Source organism: Erythrolamprus reginae, chromosome 1 (genome assembly GCF_031021105.1).
Source record: "Erythrolamprus reginae isolate rEryReg1 chromosome 1, rEryReg1.hap1, whole genome shotgun sequence".
NCBI lineage: Eukaryota > Metazoa > Chordata > Lepidosauria > Squamata > Dipsadidae > Erythrolamprus > Erythrolamprus reginae.
In genome coordinates this window covers 122,273,396-122,295,960 of record NC_091950.1, presented here as the reverse complement: position 1 = coordinate 122,295,960, position 22,565 = coordinate 122,273,396, and the positions used below count along the sequence as shown (strand labels likewise).

The following is a 22,565-nucleotide window of genomic DNA, read 5'->3' as shown; positions in this document are numbered from 1 at the left end:
AACATTCACGGTAAAATGGATTAAACAGAGCACAAGACAATCATTTCTATAAAGTATGTGCTCAGAAAAAGCAGAAAGAGAAAACAATTTAAAATCACAATAGAAAATAGGAATTACAGAAATGAAAGCTAGTCTATCCTACAGCGATGATGAAAAGCGCGGAGACTTGAAAGGGAAATTATGCAAAAAGTACAGAATAACATGTCACTTTAAGTTTCAAATCGGTTCCATTTAATAGGAGAAATGGATTTCTCCTGGGCAATTAAAACATAGGATTTTTTTAAAAGAGAAAACTTGACAGTATTATGCAAACTCAAGCAATAGAATAGCTTTAGAAAAGACAACAGATCAAGAACGAAAGATTGTGGATAATGAAGAAAATCCTTAACAATTAGTGTTAATTAAAACAAAGTTTTAATTAACACTAATTGTTAAGGATTTTCTTCATTATCCACAATCTTTCATTCTTTATCTGTTGTAGGAATGCTAAATGGAAATATGGGCATACCATAAATTTTATTTTAAAAGTTGAAAGAGTCACTACTATAGTCATAACTTCAAGGGAGAAAACCCCCCAGACAATTTGGACATTTCAATTCATTTCTCCTTTAAAACTAGAGAATGTAACACTTTGAGAAAAACATCATCTGTGTTTTCAGGAATAAATCAGTCATGTTGATAGCTGTGCAAAAGGAGACACCCACAACCAAAGAATGATGGTAAAACTAGCAATTAAGCTAAGTGAACCTCACATTTTGACGTTTCCTGTTAGATCTGAAAATGCAAAGTGCTTTTGTTGAATTTTTCATTGAATTTCTAACTTACACTTCTTTTTTTACAGTAATCAAACTACAAACATATTTCCTTTTTTTATAAAAAGAAAACAATTAAGGCAATATCATACATCCCAGCATCAGTTTCCTTATCTAAGCATGGGATGGGACCAAAGTATGTTATATGCCATCCTTCTGAATACTAACTATTTCTGACTGAGATACATGGCTAAAGAAATTATTTGCATATGGTAAGGACTACACTCAATGTTCTTCTTCCCAACACCATAATTATTCCCACCTCAATAAATATAACTGTAATTTCTTTGATGGAACAGCACAAAGTCTCTAAGCCTATATGAGTTTTAAATTAAACATAAACCTTCTGTGATTCAATGTGAAATTTTGCTATCTAAGACCCACTTTATGAGCTTGTCAGTCACAATTCACTGATATGAAACATCTATTTTTTATGAGATTCAAAACTTCAGTTCTCAAATGTTCTGGGTCCCTCTTCTCTAACCAACTCTTACTGAAGGGAGCTCAAGTGCAAATAAAGACACAATTAGGTGAAGGAAGAGAGCAGAATTTTTTGAGGTTAAATCCTAAGTATAAAGGATACAGCCTAAGAGCCTTATGCAACCTTCCAAAACCTTGGTAGGTCCACAAAGTGCTCCAAAATTTGCCTTCATATTGTAATGGACAACATGATTAAATATATTTTAATTAATTTTATTACGTTTATATTCAAATTATATATTTAAAATCTTGGCCCTCCTTTGCTTTTGAGTGCAGCCTCAGCAAAGTCTGCGGAGAGGGGCGGCATACAAATCAAATCAAATCAAATAAATCAAATAAATCAAATCAAATCAAATAAATCAAATAAATAAGATAAATAAGATAAATAAGATAAATAAGATAAATAAACAAAATAAATAACAGAGTGGGCCTTCTGCGGGTCCCGTCAACTAAACAATGTCTGTTGGTGGGCCCCAGGGGAACAGCCTTCTCTGTGGCGGCCCCGACTCTCTGGAACCAACTCCCCCCAGAGATTAGGACTGCCCCTACTCTCCCTGCCTTCCGTAAACTCCTTAAAACCCACCTTTGCCGTCAGGCATGGGGGAACTGAGACACCTCCCCCGGGCATGTTCAATTTATACATGGTATGTTTGTGTGTGTGTTTGTTAGTAAATGGGGTTCCTTTTAAATCTTTTTAAATATTTTAAAGCTATTTGGATTTGTTATGATTCGCCGTATCTTGTTGTGAGCCGCCCCGAGTCTGCGGAGAGGGGCGGCATACAAATCTAAATAATAAATAAATAAATAAATAAAATGAATAAAATGAATCCAATAAATAAATAAAATAAATAAATGAAGCAAAGTCTAGTATGGCCCTCAACAATCCGCCAATGTACTACTAATAAGGGAGAAAACATGAGGAAGAAATTGGTAGTTGGAGAAGGTAACAAAATGTGAAAAAATGAAACATATTTTGGAAAAAAACTAAAGGGGGTTTGAAAGTACTACTGACTCTATCCAGTGATCAAATAATCACACATCCAGTGGGTGGAAGAATAGAATGAAATGTTTTGAAGAAGGATATGGCTGGAATGCAACACAGCATTTTGGGACAAGTCCTAAAAGCCAACATTTCATAAAAGTACTGTAGCAGGATGTTTTCAAGGGCTGCTCTTGCAACGTCTTTTAACTAGTGTTAAAGAGAAACTATATATGTTCCAACTAAATAAGGTTTTTAAATAATGTATCAAATCAATCCTTATCTTAGAGAAGACCCTATATAAAAATGGAGTTTAAAAAATCTAACTACTGTATTCATAATCAAAATCATCTATAATCAGTAGTCTGCATTTTATCATGCCTACTTCTCACTTTAGCTAACAAGTAGCACTTAGGTTTAGGGGCTCAATCCAATAAAACAATAAATATGGTTATGGTTTATTATTTTGTCATTGCCAACAGCTTGCTGCACAAGCTTAAATTTTTGGCAGTATGAAAATAGACATCGTTTCCCCTAATTTCCTGCCAAACAGCTGTGAAAGGCATGATTAGAAAGTTCACTGTAATATATGGCTTCCCTCATTCCATATGCCTAACTGGGACAGATATTTGGAGAGGCACCTGGAGGGTCAAAAGTGGTCCATCCCGGTACTGAAATGAGGGAAGCCTAACCCTGCTTTCCAGTCCTGCCGCCAGAAATAAACGGTGCCAGCTATTCTGAGGGAGCTAATACTAACTTACAGTGTAAAACTCCCACTAAATGTTTAATGATGACTTTGGGTAATGAGACTGTAAATTACTCAGCAGTGCTCAGTTCATTACAGGCACAACCCACTGAGAACTACAGTGTTATATAAAAGTAAGTCGTTACGGTTACAAAAACCTGGCATTTATTTTCTCAGCAATCAGTGTGGGATGGCTACTCGGCTGTAAAATTGTTATTGCTAAAATAATCATTTCATGGTCACCAGACTAAGAATTATCAAGGCTATTTGAGAAACAGGAAAAAAACAGATCAAATTACCAAATTACCAATTATTTCCCAATATGTAGTATCATTCTAAATTTATTGAAACACAGTTCGCTTGTTCCAGACCAGCGGTGGGTTGTTCCTGGTTCGGCCCGGTTCTAAGAACCAGTAGTGCCGGTGGTGTGAAATGTCTGGGACATTTCTGCACATGCGCAGAAGCGTTGTGTACAAGTGTGCACGCAAACTGTTAGTAAAGAATTTTAGAACGATTACTGTTCCAGACTTAGGTTGTTTAAACGTATATACATTAAGAATTGGTTTGAAAGACAGATTCTCATTTAGCTGTTTCAGCCTGTTTCTAGGGAGATTTTTATACCAGTACAGGGATTTGTAAACACAAGGGAATTGTAAAGGAACAATAAAATCTATCTCTGTTTACTAGATGCTTCTTTCAAATCATAACTCTACGACAGAAATAGAGGTGCCATGTGAAGTAGACCCAGAGACAGGGTTTTGAGCAATCGGTACTTTTATTCAGCTCAGAGAACAAGTGACAGCTCAGCAAGGTAAAGTGACAATTCAGCGAGTACCGACTGGCTCTGCAGGGAGAAACCGCTTCTTTTATACTTTTGCGGTTCCCGCCAAAGCTAGAGCCGGCCGCGTCTGAGCCAATCAGGAGCGACTTCCTGCTTGGGCTCAGACAGCGCTGGAAAAGAGGAACAAACTATTTACAGCGTTACAAGGTAGCCATTCCAGGATACAACACCCCTCCCCTCATAGTTGGACTCATCCATCAAGAAAGCCACGTGACGAAGTCGTCCAATCGGTGAGGCCTTCGAGGCTCTCGCGCTGACCTGCGCAGTCCAATTTCTCCTTCGCCACTGACTGTGGAGGATGGCTCGCCGCTGCTCTCCCGGTGCGGCGGACTTGGCCTGGCGGGCCCAACGAAGGCCTCGGAGGACGAGGATGGCTCGGCGTCGCTGGATGGTTCCCCCTGGCCCGATAAGTCTCTTTGCGTGTTTCTTAGTTCGGGCAATGTACTAAAGTCTGTTGAAGGGGGAGAGTCCAAGTCAGCGGGTTGTTGCAATTGGTTTTCAGTTCGTTTCCGAATGTGGTCTATGTGTCGTTTCCACAAACGACCATCCTCCAGTTTAACAATATAAGTCTTGGGTGCGTTTTGCTTAACAATAATTCCCTTCATCCAGTTTACATTTCCATCAAAACATTTTACATATACATTTTGACCCAAATACATTTCTCTTTCTGGTTTCATGCACATTTGGTTATTATTCACACAGAACCTTGGATTTAACCTGTCTAATGGTGACCTCAACTTTCTCCCCATCAATAACTCTGCAGGGCTTACATGTGTGTGCGAGTTAGGGGTAATGTGCTGGGTTAATAAGAATTGGTCCAAGTTCTGTTGCACATCTCCAGGGCCTGACCTGTGCAATGCCTCCTTTGCCACCCTTACGTAACGTTCTGCCAACCCGTTAGCCCAGGGCGAGTAAGGCGAGATGAGGGCATGCCTGACCCCTAGGCCATCTAGGAATAATTCGAATTGCCTGGCTGTTAGCTGTGGTCCATTGTCAGACACTAATAGATCAGGGCAACCATGGGATGCAAACAGTCTGCTCAATACCTTGATAGTGGCACTTGTGGTTATGTTGTTCATTGCTATTATTTCCAACCATTTGGAGAAAGCATCAACCACTATTAGGAAGTACTGAGACCCCACTGGGCCAGCAAAATCAATGTGGATCCTAGACCAAGGGCCAGCAGGCTGTTCCCACTCAGCCGGAGTTGTTTTGGGGGGACTGGGCCTTGACTCTTGGCACGGGTCACACTTTGAAACCCAACTTTCAATATCAGCATCTAGCCCTGGCCACCATAAATGCCCCCTTGCTAGGCTCTTCATCCTGACAATCCCAGGATGGCCCACGTGTAACATTCTGAGTACCTTTTCCCTTAGGCGTTTGGGGATGATCACTCTATCCCCCCACAGCAAACAACCTTTTACATATGATAATTCAAGCCTTTTGTTCTTAAAATCACACAATTCAGGTTTAACAATATCATTTTGCCATCCCTTCATGACACAGTTCACCACTTGTTTAAGGATTTGGTCTTGCTGCGTGTGTGCAGCTACCTCTTTTGCTGTGGTTAGTGGGTTTTCCTCGAGTTCTATCATTAGCACATCTGTGGCAGGAACAGGGTCTTCTACCAAGTCTGCTATGGGGCATCTGCTGAGGCCGTCTGCATGGTTGATTTCCTTCCCCCCCTTGTGGGTGAGCTCATACTGATACCCTGAGAGGAAAAGGGCCCATCTGATTAGTCTTGGAGACATAAAAGGTGGAGTGGGTTTGTTGGGGGCTAGCAGGCCTAGTAGGGGTTTGTGGTCAGTGACTAGCTCAAAGCTTCTTCCAAAAATGTAATTGTGAAACTTCTTTACCCCTGCCACTAATGCTAGAGCCTCCTTGTCTAATTGACTATAATTCCTCTCCGTGCTGGTCATGGTTCTTGAAAAGAATGCTATTGGGGCCTCTGTCTTATTGGGTAGAACGTGAGCTAAAACTCCTCCTATGCCGTACGGCGAAGCGTCGCACGTGAGCCTAATGGGTAGTGAAGCACTATATTGGACTACTACACTCTTAGATGTTAATAAATTTTTTATTTGACAAAAAGCTTCACGTTCAGTTTTCCCCCATGTCCAGCGGGCTTCCTTCTGGAGTAAACGATGGAGAGGCTCTGCTACTGTTGCCTTCTGCTTTAAAAAAACGGAATAAAAATTAAGGAGGCCCAAAAATGCCTGCAACTCACTCTTATCTCGTGGCTCTGGGGCTTCTCTAATTGCTCTCAGCTTCTCTGTTGTGGGGTGGATACCTTCTTTATCTATCTTATACCCAAGGAATTCAATACTGTCAGTTCCCCAGACACATTTATCAGGCTTGATTCGTAACCCTTTGTCCTGTAGCCTCTTAAGTACTTCCCTTATTCTTTTGTTCACTTGTTCCTGGTTTTCCCCTGCAATTAAGATGTCATCAAAATATGGAATTGCCCCATTTACCCCTGACAATAGGCGTTCCATGATGCTCTGGAATATTCCTGGGGCTATGCTTACCCCAAACTGTAACCTCGTGCATTTGAAAGCCCCCCTGTGTGTTACAATCGTTTGAGCGTTTGCTGTTTGTTCATCGACCGGAAGTTGCTGGTAAGCCTGCGCCAGGTCGATCTTTGCGAACCTTTTCCCTTCCCCCAGGGAGTGTAAGAGTTGTTGCACAACCGGAATGGGGTAGGGGTGGTGTTGGAGTGCCTTATTCAGGGTTGATTTGTAATCAGCGCAAACTCTTAAGGAGCCATCTGGCTTCAGGGGTGTCACTATGGGAGTTTCCCATGGCCCCTGTTCCACAGGGACCAAGATACCTTGACTAATGAGTTTGTCCAGCTGTATGTCTAGCTTGGGGAGAAGCGGGAGGGGAACCCTGCGAGGTTTCAGTCTAACCGGTGGGACCTTGGGGTCAATAGAGAAAGATATGGGGGGTCCCTTATACAATCCTAAGGTGGGGCTGAACACTTCAGGGAACTCTTTCACAAAGTTAGGCATAATATCACAGTTTACATTACACACACCCGAAATTTCGATCCCCAACGGTTCCATCCATGCTAGCCCTAGCAGGGAGTGTTTGGCCCCCGTCACAATAAGCATGGGAAGGGTACATTTAACATTCTTAAATGCAATAGGTACATTTGCAGTTCCCAGGACCGAGATTACCCCCCCTTGGAAGTCTCTGATCACCAAAGAGGTTTGAATTAGGTCAGCCTTAGACACATTAGGCATATATAGCTTAAATTTTTCCCAGGGCATGATGGTATATCTCGAGCCCGTATCCAGCTCCATTGAGCAAGGCTGGTTATTTAGTAACAATGAGATAACAATTTTAGCCCCCTTTTTGGTTGCCGTGTTATTCACGGAAAATTGAGAGTTACCTCTATTGTAGTCTCGGTTAGCGGTGGGGTAATTCCTTTGACCCGAGTTGCGGAACGGTCTCCTTTCTCGCGATTGGGGGGGGTGGTTTTGAGGTCGCTGGTATTGTTGTGTGGCAAAAGTTTCTTCTGGTGCCGTTGCCCTGCATGCGATGGCGATGTGGCCTCTCCGGTTGCAACGGTGGCAAGTAGCGTCACGGAAAGGGCATCGATGGCGCTGGTGATTTCCCCGGCAGCCCGCGCAGGGGGCTGGGTGAGTAGCTCTAGGGTGTCTCGGCTGGTCTTGTAGGAGGAGGCAGTTGTCCCCGTTGCTAGTTGGCTGGCTGCGGTCGTCTGTTCCCATGGCGCTGGGAGACTCGACGTCGATTTTGGCAATGGTTTCTCGCCTTCCGTGCTCTTTTAATTCTCTTGCCGCTGCGTCGGCTGCTTCCGCGGTTTGCGCTAATTTGATCACGGTTTGTAGAGTCGGCTCTTCTTCGGTGAGGAGTTTATTTCTCACTGTGTTGCTCTTCATGCCGAAAACCAAGGCGTCGGTGAGGCGAGCTTCCGGATCTTGAAACTTGCATTGAGCAAGTACTGTTCGAAGCCGCGTTGTGAATTGGCTTATCGACTCGGTTTCTCTCTGAGCCATCATGTGAAATTGATGCCGGTAAACCATGACTGGTCTGGTTGGTTTGAAATGGCTCGCTAGTTTCTGTTGAAGGACGTCCCACGCTGTGGCTCTTGCTTGTTCTGGTTCGGTGAGAGTTTGGGCAAGTCTACGGATCTCTGCGCCGCAGTAGTTGAGAAAAATAGCCCGTCTGCGATCGGCTCCGGCGTCCTGCATTCCCGCCGCCTCGAGGAATATCTCGAAGGTGGCCATGTACTCGTCCCATGTCATTTTCTCGGAATCGAAGAGTTCTGGAGCCTGGCCGATCTGGATTTTGTCCATGTTGCACGCGAAGTTCTTCCGTTCGTTCGTCGCCAGTGAAGTAGACCCAGAGACAGGGTTTTGAGCAATCGGTACTTTTATTCAGCTCAGAGAACAAGTGACAGCTCAGCAAGGTAAAGTGACAATTCAGCGAGTACCGACTGGCTCTGCAGGGAGAAACCGCTTCTTTTATACTTTTGCGGTTCCCGCCAAAGCTAGAGCCGGCCGCGTCTGAGCCAATCAGGAGCGACTTCCTGCTTGGGCTCAGACAGCGCTGGAAAAGAGGAACAAACTATTTACAGCGTTACAAGGTAGCCATTCCAGGATACAACACCATGGATGCCCAAAGAAACATTGTTTGGATTCAGAATATTTGATTCTGTACTACTATTACTAATAATAGTTCTGTCATTTGCTCCACAATTTTATTTTCTCCCTTTCTGCAGTAGCAAACTCTTAGTTCAGCTTGCAACTTCAAAGGTAACCTTAGAACCTAAATCTGTTAATGAGAAGTGCAACCAATAATGATGAAGCTTGTAAGAGCAAGAGAAGTTAATTGCTGTACATCAATTGCTACACCCCACAGAGTATTGCTTACCCTAATCTCTCCAGACACGCAGAAGAAATTATATTGCGTTGGCATCCAGTATCAACCACAACTTGCAATTCCTTCCCATTACACTGTAGAAAGAAAGATAGCATTTTTTAAAAAATATCAGCTGATGACTAGTGAATTATTTCTGTTGTTTTTATACAGTTTTAGACAAAAAGTTCTATCTCCATTCCCACTCCTAAGCATTTGGGACACAATAGTTGTGCTCACATAAACCCTTAGCCATGCTTGACTTAACTAAGAGTTATTCAGTTTTTTCTAGAAAACTTAATGCAACCAAGTACCATAAAATAACAGCAGGAGGCTGAAGTTGCATAAAGTGCTTGACTAAAGTATAGTGGAATAATTTGTGCTCCAGTGGATCATACAAACCCAGTCTTCGGAGTTCTTTGATTTTTATACTGCTTTTTATTTAGGAGGTCACGGAAGCAGCAACAGCTCACAACAACTCTAACATAATGAAAATATATTTCACAAGGCTGACTTATTGGGTTCTTGATGTTCTCTGAGCTTGCATCTTTTACTTTGCACCTAGCCTAATTATATTACCTTGCAAGGAGAGAAGCATGCTAAGGGAACACCAAGAAACAAACAAACTCTTTGGACATAAATTGAGCAGAGACGACGACTCACCCAAAGCCCACCCAATCAACTAATATTATTAAGAATGGTTTCCAAGTTAAAATATATTTCATACACTATATGAAATATTATATTAATTATATTAATTATATTATATTACATTATATGTATTGCATTATATATATTAAATTATATTATCATATCATATCATAACCCTGTTATGTAGTCTGGCTATTTTGGGGACTATTACATGGGAAAATAAAATGGAGAAATTTTAAGAAGTCAAATGCTGTTAGACAGTAGGCCATATATAACCTAGTGAAAAATGTTTGCTAAAAAAGTTGGGGTATATATGAAAATGTACTTATACTCCCTTTTTATATGGAAGTGGGGATTGGATATGTCAGAAAAAAACATAACACGATGAATGCACTGGAACTGGGTATTTAAGAAATTCATGATGCATGAATGTTACCATGGATGTTTTATTGTTCCTTGAAGGGGAAATTATATATTTTTGCTGTAAACTGTTAGTCAATTCCCTGAAACCAGCCATATGCAAGCTTAATAAGTATATGTATGTTGAAATGTTTTGTTCATAAGAGATAACAAATGAGAATTGAATTGCAAAACAAATATATGAAGGAACAACGAATGAGTTGAGCAAAAGGAGAAAACAGTAAAATCACCATGGTTTGACGGTGTTAATAAAATCCTGAAAAAAGGAAAGATAAGAAGTTTCAAAAGCAAAAGGCCATATATCAGAGTGTAAACTCAGTGAAAGCAAAGATGCTTTGTAAAATCAGAAAAGTACAGAGAAACACAGTAAATACTCTGGAAGTAAACTAGACTTAGCCAGATTTTATTTTTTCTTACTTCTTTCCTTCTTTCTATGCTATTGTTTATTATTTTTCTGTGCTGTGCACAATACTGTTTAGCAAAGGACAACAGAATGATATCTATTTTAGACTGGTTCACACATGAAGGATGCATGACATATACAAGACTAAAATGCAATTGCCTAATATGCCCTAAATCAGTGATTTTCAACCTTTTTTGAGCCGCGGCACATTTTTTACATTTACGAAACCCTGGGGCACATGGAGGGGGGGGGGGCTAAAAATGTTTGGACAAAAAAATTCTCTCTCTCTTCCTCCCTTTTGCTCTATTTCTCTCTCCCACTTTCTCTCCCTTCCTCTTTCTTTCTGTCTCTCTCTCTCCATCCCTCTTTCTTTCTCTTCCTTCCTCTCTTTTTTGTTCTCTTTCTCTCTCCCTCCCTACATCCCTCTATGTCTTTCTCTCTCTCTCCTTCCTTCCCTCCCTCTCTTTCTCTCTCTCTCTCTCGCTTTCTTTCTCCCTTTCTTTCTCCCTTTCTTTCTCTCTCTCTCTCTTGCTTTCTTTCTCTCTTGTTCTCTTTCTCTCTCACTCGCTCTTTCTCTCTCTTGCTTTCTTTCTCTCTCTCTTGCTTTCTCTCTCTCTTGATTTCTTTCTCTCTTGCTTTCTCTTTCTCTTGCTTTCTTTCTCTCTGAGCTTCGCGGCACACCTGACCATGTCTCGCGGCACACTAGTGTGCCACGGCACACTGGTTGAAAAACACTGCCCTAAATGAATTGTGTAAACTCAGCCAGCTTAATTAATTTGCAAGCAATTGGGTTGAGTCAATATTTTCTCTAGTGAAGGATCGCAATAGATATTGCTCAGAACATGGGGAATAATTCAAAGGTTTTAGGACAGGAGCTGAGATATTGGAAGTGATTCCCAGACAAATAGCTGTGTTAGTTGTAACACAAATCACCTAAGCTACATTTGTGTCAGTCTTAAGCCAACTCTCAACTTCCCCTTCATGCCTTCCCTGTGGATCGGTCTCAGAATGAATCTGAAAGCTTGGAAGACAAAACCTCTGCTACTAGTGACTGACCCAGATTGGATCCTGCAACATTATGCTGGGACACATATATCACCTTCATTCTTGACTTTCAACTGATGTTTAATCCATATACAGGCAGCCCTCAACTTTATCTTCAGATTTGAGGAGGCCTGGACCAGAATGCTCCTGAGTCTTGTTCTGGAAAGTTCTACTTCAGATGTAGGAATACAGAACCTTTGATAGTAATGAAACTGGACTAATGAAATTGAGAGATCTCAGAGTCTTGGTGGATAACCAACTAAATATGAGCCAGCAATGTGCAGTGGCACTAAAAAAAGCCAACACAATCTTAAATTGCATCAACAGGGGGATACACTCCAAGACTAAGGAGGTAGTAATACCACTCTATAGTACTGCATTCAATAGTACTGCATTCAATTTTGGTCACCTCACTACAAAAAGGACATTGAAACTCTAAAGAAAGTACAGAAAAGAAAATGATAAGGGGACTGGAAACCAAGACATACAAAGAGAGTTTGCTGGAACTGGGCATGGATAGTCTAGCAAAAAAGAGGGCCAGGGGGGATATGATAGCAGTATACAGGTATTTGAGGGGTTCCCACAGAGAGGAGAGGGCCACAATATTTTCTAGGGCACCAGAGAGTCAGACCAGGAGCAACGGATGGAAACTGACCAAGGAGAGATTCAACCTGGAAATAAAGAATAACTTCCTGATGATGAGAGTGATCAACCAGTGGAACAGCCTGCTAGCAGAGGTTGTGTACGTCCCAACTCTCAACACATTCAAAAAGAGATTGGACTGCCATTTGACTGGGGTGATGTAGGGTCTCCTGCTTGAGCAGGGGGTTGGACTTGATGACCTGCAAGGTTCCTTTTAACTCTAATGAATAAAATAAACTCCTGCAGGACACAAAAGCTTACCTGGCAGCAGATGAGAATGAGGTCCTCTTCCTCTGTCTTGGGGGGACTATCCAGTTTCATTTGATTCAGTTTATTTGTCTGAGCTGAGACATCATTTTTCTGAGAACCCGTCCCTCGGCTGTGCCGCAATCTTGACATATTTGTTTCCACAAGGCGTCTCTGCAAAATGTTGTGTGGTTGCTTAAAAAAAATTCAGGGCATGGGAGAGAACACAGGTAAAGCAAATCCAGATTGGCAGTCATTTAATGTTTCAAAGGTCCAAAGTTTATAAATCTGTGTAGCAATCAAAAACACTCCATTAGGTACCAGTCAGTAATGATTAATTAGTAATGAACTGTTGTCAACATCTGAATTTAAGTTGTATTTTATATAGACAAAGCAGCAACCGTTACATTTATACTGTAATAGTCAAGTAAAAACATCTGTGCCTAAGTCAGTTATGACCAATTTCCAATACTTTAAATTAATTCATTTACCATATCACCATAATTTAATTTATCCCTGTTTTATTATACAGTATATCCCATTTGAGGTTGGGTGCACTTAACAGATTAAGGCAAAACCAGACAAGCATACGATATCTTAAGATAAAAGAGAGCCTTCCCTGAAACAATGAATCGTTTTCTCATTCATCTCTCAGTCTTGCACTTACAGAAATGAAGAATTTTGCAAATGTAAGAGAGAAAAAGCACTCAATTTTTAAAAACCTGCTTGTATCAGATTGCTCTTACCCATAATGTAGAAATATATAGAGCTATTAGAAGCAGAGACGCTTGACATTCTCTGTTCTGTCCTGCCTCCTGAAAAGCTGGCAAAACTCCAACACAAGTCAATGGTTTTTTTTGTGTTAGTGTTTTGTGTTTTCAAGTCAGTTCTGACTCCTGGCTACTGCAAGGATAAAGTCATTCTGAAAGTCATTTGCAAAACTGCCTTCTTCCTAGAACTGAGAGGGAGTAAATGGCCCAAGATCATCTAGCTGGCTATGTGCCTAAGGCAGGAGTAGAAGTCACAGCCTTCTAGTTTTCACCTGGGTGCCCTTTTAACCATTACACTAAACTGGGTCTCAGCTTGGCACAAAAAGAATTTCAGATAGTGTTGCTGCTTTTGCACCTTATAAGCTGCTATACCTTCAAAAAATGTTTTTCTTTCCAAAAACACCATTCAAGGCCTTTGGAAAGGCTCTTAGTTCAATGGTTATCATGTTTTGCAAGAAAAAGGATCTTGTGTTTAAGATACAATGCCATGTCTGAGAAATAAATCCATCTGAAATGCTACAAATTTGCTGACACTGTGGACTAGGAGAGTTGACGCTTCTAACTCCCATTAAACTGGGCCATTCAGAGTGAATTATGTAATCTGTTGCTAAAAATATAGAGGACGCTGCCATCAGCCTATCAGAAGCAAGTATCTTGAATCAGTGGCCAGACCCTGAGCTAAAACAACATAAATGGAATACATAGCTATCCCTGCCCCTTCCCATGTTTTCTGTACATGCACTGTGCTTTTTCTGGCTGCGGGGGGGGGGAGGTTGGAGGGGGGGATGAGAGAGATGAAGGAGAGGAAAACTCCCTGATAAACCAAGTCTTCACGTTTAAACCTATATGTCTACTAAAATGTGTGATAATGGCATGACACTGTCATTTTTCCTTTGTACCAAGAAGAGAGACTGGAAAATGGCAGGAGACCAATACATCCTGGTTGAACATCCAGGTTAGAAACAGAAAATCAAAGCAGACACTTTTCTACAAAAACTAGAGAATGATTAGAATCACAATTCTGTAAAGTGGGTTGCACTGGGAGACAGTGATGGCCCATGGTCACGTAGCTGGCTTTCATGCATAAGACAGGACTAGAATCTACAGGTTTCTAGCCTGATGCCTTAACCACTAGACCAAAATGGCTCTACCTAACTTAAACAACCCGAATAGGAATAGCATTACCAAGCTAAAGTCACTGACAAGAAATTGCAGACTTAATGCAATTTACTTCTAACTAAAACTCAAACATACCATGAAGTAATATATGTACAAACTACTTGTTCTTTATGTTTTGAATTGTCTGATCCCAACTCAATGGTTCTTTATACCTGAGGACCAAGACATAGGTAGTCAGCATCTCTTTTTGATATAAATGGATAATTCAAATTGCATAATGGAGATTAATGGTGATTTTAATAGACTGGTTAAAGTATTTATTAGTCTATGGGAAAGAATAAATAGTGTAAAAATGAGTGTTTGTTTGTTTGTTTGATTTGTATGCCGCCCCTCTCCGTAGACTCAGGGCGGCTCACAACAACAAACAAACTACTAAATTAATGATTAACTTTTTTAGAAAGCTCAAACTCTGACAAGCCTTCCTCATCAAACATAATATAAAAATCCATATTTTTAAAAAATTGCTATCTTTTTCAATGGTATCACTACGCACACTTGGTAACTTGTACTACCATTCAGTTTTATGGGCAATTAAAAATAAAATACAGTGGTACCTCTACCTAAGAGCGCCTCTACTTAAGAACTTTTCTAGATAAGAACCAGGTATTCAAGATTTTTTTTGCCTCTCCTCAAGAACCATTTTCTACTTACAAACCTGAGCCTCCGAAACTGTAACCAGAAAAGGGAAGGAGAAGCCTCCATGGGGGGCCTCTCTAGAAATCTCCTGGGAAGAAACAGGGCCAGATTCCTTGTGGTCAAGATTCAATCTGCTGTTTAAAAACTGAGTTGCAGCAATTTTTCTATAGATGTTATTCTTTGATTTGATTTAACTGTCTTTTCTCTTGTTTGTTAAGTTATTTTGTATGGTACATCTCTCTCTCTCTGTGAGTATGAATATCCGTTGAAATACAGTGTTCCCTTGACTTTCACAGGGGATGCGTTCCAAGATCATCCACGAAATTTCTGCGAAGTAGAGATGTGGAAGTAATTACACTATTTTTGGCTATAAACAGTATCGCAGGACATCCCCTAACACTTTAAACCAGAGGTCCCCAACCGCCGGTCCGCAGACCGGGACCGGGCCGTTGGGGTTTTCCAGCCGGTCCGCGGCGCCGCTGCCCTCCCGGCAGAGGACATTATACAGGACAGGGTGGGGCGTCGGGCAGGGCGGGGAGAATCAGGAGGCTCCTTTGGCGGCTGGGGGCTGCCTGGCTTTGTGATTTTGGCTGGGGGGGGAGTTAGGAAGGTCCTACTTCTCCCCCCCCCAGCCAAAAACTCAAAGCCTATCTGCTGGATACGGGCGATGAGCGGGACGAGCGGCGCGGAAGCCGGTGGCTGTGGCAGCTGCTGCAAGAGGCTTACGCACCGCTTTGTCCCACTCATCGCCCGTATCCAGCACATAGGCTTTGAGTTTTTGGCTGGGGGGGGAGGAGAAGTAGGACCTTCCTAAGTCCCCCCCCAGCCAAAAACTCAAAGCCTATCTGCTGGATACGGGCGATGAGTGGGACAGAGCGGCGCGGAAGCCTCTTGCAGCAGCTGCCACAGCCACCGGCTTCGGCGCCGCTCGTCCCGCTCATTCCCCGTGTCTGGCAGAAGCTGCTGCCCGAGTGCTCTTGGCTGGCGGGATTCAAAGTGCTGGGGTGGGGGGTGTCCTGACACCCCCCCCACCCCAGTGCTTCGCCTCCCGCTGGGACACCCCCCACCCCAGCACTTTGAATCCCGCCGGCCAAGAGCACTCGGGCAGCAGCTTCTGCCAGACACGGACAATGAGCGGGACGAGCGGCGCTGAAGCCGGTGGCTGTGGCAGCTGCTGCAAGAGGCTTCCGCGCCGCTCGTCCCACCCATTGCCCGTATCCAGCAGAAGCTGCTGCCCGAATGCTCTTGGCCGGTGGGATTCAAAGTGCTGGGGTGGGGGGTGTCCCAGTGGGAGGCGAAGCACTGGGGTGGGGGGGCTGTCGGGACACCCCCCACCCCAGCACTTTGAATCCCGCCGGCCAAGAGCACTCAGGCAGCAGCTTCTGCTGGATACGGGCGATGGGTGGGACGAGCGGCGCGGAAGCCGGTGGCTGTAGCAGCTGCTGCAAGAGGCTTCCGCGCCGCTCTGTCCCACTCATCGCCCGTATCCAGCAGATAGGCTTTGAATTTTTGGCTGGGGGGTGGAGAAGTAGGATCTTCCTAACTCCCCCCCCAGCCAAAATCACAAAGCCAGGCAGTCCCCAGCCGCCAAAGGAGCCTCCTGATTCTCCCCGCCGTGTGGAGAAGAGTGGAGGGCTGCGTCACTAAGCTCCACCCCTCCATAACCCCACCCCCATATGACCAACGCTCCCCCCCCCGGGCCGTGGAAAATTGGTCTAGCTTAAAGCCGGTCCCTTGTGCAAAAAAGGTTGGGGACCTCTGCTTTAAACCCCTAAATTACAATTTCCCATTCCCTTAACAACCTTTAGATTATTACTCACCATTATTACTGGTACTCACCATTGAAGAAGATACTTAATGATCCTGATATTTATTAACATAATTATTTATTAACAGTAATTTGACGATGATGTATGATGTCACGGGCAGGAAAAAACGTGGTGTAGAAAAAAAACACGAAGTTTTTTTAAATTAATATTTTTTGAAAAACCATGGTATAGACTTTTCACGAATGTCGGACCCCCGAAAGTCAAGGGAACACTGTATACATATACATGTTGTTCTATTTGTATTCACAGGTTTGCTTTTTTTTCTTGGTGTAATTCAATAGTAAAACATGTTTTAAAAATAAAAAACCCCAAAAGATCTAATTTCAGGTCCCAATGCACTCAAGATCCAGCTGTCTAAATTCAATGACAAAACACAGAATTTCAGTCTTTTCTGTCTCATGATGCTTATATATTTAGAACTACCACTGGTAATATACAGAGTCAAGCTAGAAGGCCATGACTCTCTTTTCAAATTGAGAATCACCTGAAGGAAATTGGAGAGAGAGAGAGAGAAGAGAAGAGAAGGAATGCTTGTCTAATTTGCAGCTAATGCCAAACTAGGGAAATTATGTAATAAGCAAAATCATAATTCAAAACAATGAAATCCTAAAAGGTTAATCACAGCCCTGCACTAGAGGAAAGATCAAATGCAAAGGTACAGAATTAGGAAGACCTGATCTGACAGCAGTATGTGGAAAAACAATTGAAGAGTCTCAGTGGACCTTGGCTGAATATGAATAAACAATGCAATGATGCAACTACAAAGGTTAATGCATTTTTGACAGAACATTTAATAGAAGGATAACCTTCAGACTGCGGGAGATGACTCCACTGCTGGTATTGGTTAGACCACCCTTGACTCACCTCCAATCCTGGACATCATAGTTTAACAGACATGTGGATAATAAGCTAGATTAGTTTCAGACATAAAGTTCCATAGAGATAAGATTCATGAAAACAAACTCCTAAGGAGAAAGAGCTGGCTATGTTTACCTTTCAAAAACAAAGATTTAAGAGATACCTGGCAGCTCCTACAGACAACTAAAAGACTGCCATATTCAAAATGAAGCAAACCCGAAAGTGAGGCACAGAGATGTGCCAACAGATTGAAATTAAAAGAGATTCGTATTGAATAGCTGGATGAATTTCCTGATGTTAAGTGTGGCTTAGGGGTGGAAGAGACCACCTAGGACACTGATAGACTCCCATTTGCTAGAGGTTTTCAAACCAGGAGCTGGGCGGTCACCTGTAAAGAGATGATTCAAAGGAAGAGGAAGATATTGGGCCAGATATTCTATAACCTGGAGAACTATAAATTTAGACATAGGACATATGTGGCTTTCAATAAACAAGCTTCTTCTAAATACTTTAGTGATCTGCATGTATATAATTTGCATTGTAATGACACCTGCCTATTTTCAGCAACACTAGCTTTGGGTAAAGGCTACAGAAAGATAAAAAACATACTTCAAATATCTGAAAGTGTTCTGCCTGGCCGCAGGGCCACCGAAAAATGAGGCAATTATACAAACACACACACACTCACAGGCTTGGAAAAAAGCAAAAAGGTTTTCTTTATGTACAAAGGGCTGCAAGCCTCAGCTACTGAAAGAGCAATGCTAGTGTATTAGTCCAAAAGGTCAGAGTTAATCACTCAAGTCAGCAACAGAAGCCTTTCTGGCTTATATCAGCCAATTACTCAATGGTTGAGTGTCAGAATGTTCAAAGATGTTCAAAGGAAACATGAAACCACGATGCATCAAAGTCTTTCTCCAAAAACTGAACGATAAATTCCCACAACATCAACTGCAAACCCTCCACTTTTTAAACTCTGTGGCAGCGTCTTTGATTCCTAACAGCTGCGACTTAGAATCTGCTTCTGCGTCTGTGCAGCTGCTCTTGGCATTCCCGCATTCTCCTGACCTGGATATCTAGAATAGGATCATTCATCATTTCCTCCCCGTCTGACTCAGATGAGACTCTGGCTGGAGATCTGACTGGCTCTGCTGCCCTCTCTGCCTCTCCATCCCCTTCCTCATCCCTTTCTCCTTCTGGTTCACTGTCTGACTCCTCATCAAGCCAGACAGGCCTTCTGTGATTGGAAAGCCCCAACTCCTGAGTCAAAACAGCAGCCATAGAAGCTGGCCTGAAGCCAACCACAACAGAAAGGATATAATACCTCTCAAAGCTTACTTTATCTCATCCTACAGAGCAAGATGTAGAACAATGGATTTACTAAATTACAAGAAGGAAATTTCAGAGTGAAATCCAAACACAGGTGGGGAATTCCTCATCATTTGATATATTAAAGCAATGATTGGAAAGCTCTCTAAAGCAAGCTTTGCCCCAACACTTATTTTTACAAGGTTTACAAGGATACTAGATACCTGCAATAATGGGCCTAAGTGCTGAAACAAGAGTGTGCATGACCCTTTTCAGCACTGAGTGCCGAAGTGCGTGTGCATGCAAAGCGTGCATGCTAAAAACCAGAAGATCTTCCAGTTTCCGGCATGCACATAAAACACACTTATGCTTTATTTATTTATTATTTTATTTATTTATTCTATTTTTATGCCGCCTTTCTCCTTAGACTCAGGGCGGCTTACAACATGTTAGCAATAGCACTTTTTAACAGAGCCAGCATATTGCCCCCACAATCCGGGTCCTCATTTTACCCAACTCGGAAGGATGGAAGGCTGAGTCAACCTTGAGCCAGTGATGAGATTTCTGATGCACATAAACACTACCTGTCTGGTGCACATGCACTAGCTCCACCTGGCCTTTCATGGGTCCTTGCACCTCCCTGCCTGCCATTGGGGTGGCAGTACATCCCCACCAATGACTCCGTTCTGCAGCCCCAGATAGGGAGAGAAAGTAGAGTCACCTCCCTCTGCTGGAAAGCTGGAGTCCCTTCCCGGCCTTGGAGGTAAAGAGCGTTGGTGTTCCCAGGGCTCAGGTTGTGAGGCCAGCAGGCGGGAGAGCTTTACCCTAACTCTGGCCAGGATGATGCACCCCCCAACCCGCCACCAAGAAGAAACCAGCATAGCCTTTCCCAGTCACTTCTTGGCTAATGGTAACCCTTAGTGGTGTGTCCATGCTGCATTCTCCTCCGGCCCTCCTGGGTAGCTTGCGACCCCGACACTGGCTCCCTCCACATTTCCTGCTCTAGCACCCCAGCTGGGAGTGGCCGTGTGAGGTAGGAGTAGCAGGCAGGGCAGCTATCCATCCATCCAAACTCTGCCCTGTTACCCCGAGCTGACCAGGTGCTCTGGACACGGACATGTGGCAGTGCCACAAGCTGGAGGTCTGAGGCCATGCAAGAAGCCCACTCGGGAAGGGAAGGAGGAAAGCCCCGGTCCACCTGTCCTGGCTCGCAGCTCTGTTCCCCTTGCTCTTACTCTGCTTGTGGGTTCTGGCCTGCGTGTGTAATAGCCAGCTGTTTTGCACGCATGCATGCATAGAGAAACCGGAAGACCAGGTGGCCAGCATGCATGTGTGTGCCAGAAACCAGAAGATCATTTTCCCAGCATGTACTTTCCTAGTTGGTCTTTCAGTTTCTGGCACTCCCGCGCATGTGAAGACAAGCTGGAACCCGGAAGAGCAACAGGTGATGGCTCCACATGCCGGAGAGATGGCTCTGTGTGCCACTTCCTGCACAAATGCCATAGGTTTGCCATTACAGGCCCATTTGGTTATTTGCAGCATTTACAGGAAAAAAGAGAACTTGCCCATTTTGGTTAAAAGATGAGCAAAGAGCTTTCTTAATGTACAGTGATCCCTCGATTAGTGCGGTCTCGATTAGTGCGAAATGCTATACCACGTTTTTTCAAAAAATAATACATTTAAAAATAGTCCGCGTTTTTTTCATAGGGAAGGAAGGAGGGAGGGAGGGAAGGAGGGAGGGAAGGAAGGAGGGAAGGAAGGAGGGAGGGAAGGAAGGAGGGAGGGAAGGAGGGAGGGAAGGAAGGAGGGAAGGAAGGAGGGAGGGAAGGAAGGAAGGAGGCGGGCATTCTAAACGCCGAGAAGCTGTTGCCGCCAGCGCTGCTGCAAGAGGACTTGTGCCCCAAGAAAGCCGGTGGTAGCGGCGAGGAGACTGGAGGCGCTGGGTGGGTGGCCGACATTAAAAACAACCATTGCCAGCCTCCGCACTTTCATCGCTCCCCGGCTCCACCATCTGCGCATGCGCGGCCATGGAAAAAAGGGTGCGCATGCGCAGATGGTGTTTTTACTTCCGCAGCACTATACCGCGGAAAATCGATTAGTGCGGGAGGTCTTGGAACGTAACCCCCGCACTAATCGAGGGATCACTGTATAAGAATTTATCTTCTGGCCATCAAGGCGTACTCAGACATGCTTCTTGCATTGCATAACAAACAAACAAAAACCCCTGCGTGTCTGTTTATCCATCCATCCAATCCATTTTAATTATTTATTTATTGTATTCTTATTATAGTTACGGTATTAGCCACTAAACTCCTATTCAGTGATGCATTTCAGCTACTACTGGAAACAGGACTTCTTCCAGAATCCCCAGATAGTATGACCAAACTGTTCATCACTTTGGGGAAAGGTAATTGAAACTATTTATGTTGGGTTTAATATTTGTCCTAATATTGTTCATGAAGTTGTGGAACTATTAATAAAATAACAGGGCAGATTTAGCTTCCAACCTTTTCCAAACCTAAACATGAATCAATATAATAGGCAGCTGAGCAAATGCAAGTGTCCCCTTTTCTATTTTATGAGATTAAAGCAAAACAATGTATCTTCCTCTGTCCTGAACATTTCATAATTCACTTCCATTTAAGTAAATGTTTGGAAAAACAAATGATTCAGTAGTCTTTTGTGTACGGAATTAATATTAGAATTTTCATGGTCCTGTTGCAATTATAATTAACACTAAATTATTAACTGAAGTAGACACTCTGATTAACCCTTCCCTACCTTCCTAATTATGCCTCTACACAAGAAGTAGAATAGTTGTTCATACATTATGTCATTACAGTATATAGAAACATTCCTAAATGGCCCTCTTCTGGTCATTAAGGGTTTAAAGTGTCTTTTAAATGTCCACATAACAGAAGGCACAGTGAGCCACATCTGTTCAGAAATTTCAAACAAGGACCCACTAGAAAAGAAGGGAAAAATGATATATGCATTAATATAAACTGATATATGCATTAATATAAACTGCTTCCAGATAGGCAACTCCAAGCACTATCCAGTCACTGACAATTAACCTTCCATCATTACTTAATATTTTAATTACCATCAACACATTTCCCAATGTATTGAATTAAATTTAGTACAATAAAACCTGTGATAAATAAGCAGTATGAAAATATACTTCACATATGTAAGTGTTAATGGTCTTCCTCTAATACTATTGTCAATTTTCTATTCATATTAAATATAGAAATATATGCCTGAATTTACTTTTTTATCTGCATTAACATCCCTGCCAATTAAACATAGACATTTCACAGAATATTTCCATAATCTGTATATTTTTTCTTTAAAAATATACATAATCTGTATATTTTTGACATCTATGCCCCCCCCCCCTGCACTTTAAAATTAATTTTGGGAGAAAATTGACATTTTAATTAAGGCAAGATTAATGCCTTCTTGAATTTATGCTGGAAATCAACAAATTGAATACCCAGCAAATACACTAATTACTATAAAAAAGAGGGCAACCTTTGCTTTACTAATATTTCACAGTTTTATAATTACGTTATAGGATAAAGAAAAGGTCATTTGTAATAAAAAATAATAATCTCTGTTGAGTATGTGAAAGGAGTGGTTTCACAGTTGTTTCTAGATGGTTCCCCTAATACAGCGTTTCCCAACCGGTGTGCCGCGGCACACTGGTGTGCCGCGACACACCGTCAGGTGTGCCGCGGCGAGAGGCGGCGGAGGAGAGTGGGCGGATCGGGCGGGCAATGGGGCAGGGGGGAGAAGCCAGGGGCGCGTTTGGCCGGGAGTCCGGGACTGTGTGGCTTTG

At 42.7% G+C, this 22,565-nt stretch overlaps 1 protein-coding gene across 9 annotated transcripts in view; it reads right to left on the bottom strand.

Moving 5' to 3' along the window:
• Positions 1–22,565, bottom strand: part of NRIP3 (nuclear receptor interacting protein 3) — a 49,026-nt gene that overhangs the window by 16,618 nt on the left and 9,843 nt on the right. For 5 of the 9 annotated variants that reach the window (XM_070763488.1, XM_070763547.1, XM_070763497.1 and 2 more), the window contains exons 2-3: positions 12,160–12,339; positions 8,754–8,836 (exon numbers count right to left, since the gene is read on the bottom strand). In XM_070763488.1, coding sequence (XP_070619589.1) covers positions 8,754–8,836; positions 12,160–12,339 — 263 coding nt within the window. The remainder of the gene's footprint in view (positions 1–8,753; positions 8,837–12,159; positions 12,340–22,565) is intronic. The other 4 variants (XM_070763540.1, XM_070763532.1, XM_070763522.1 and 1 more) reach the window with 1 other exon arrangement.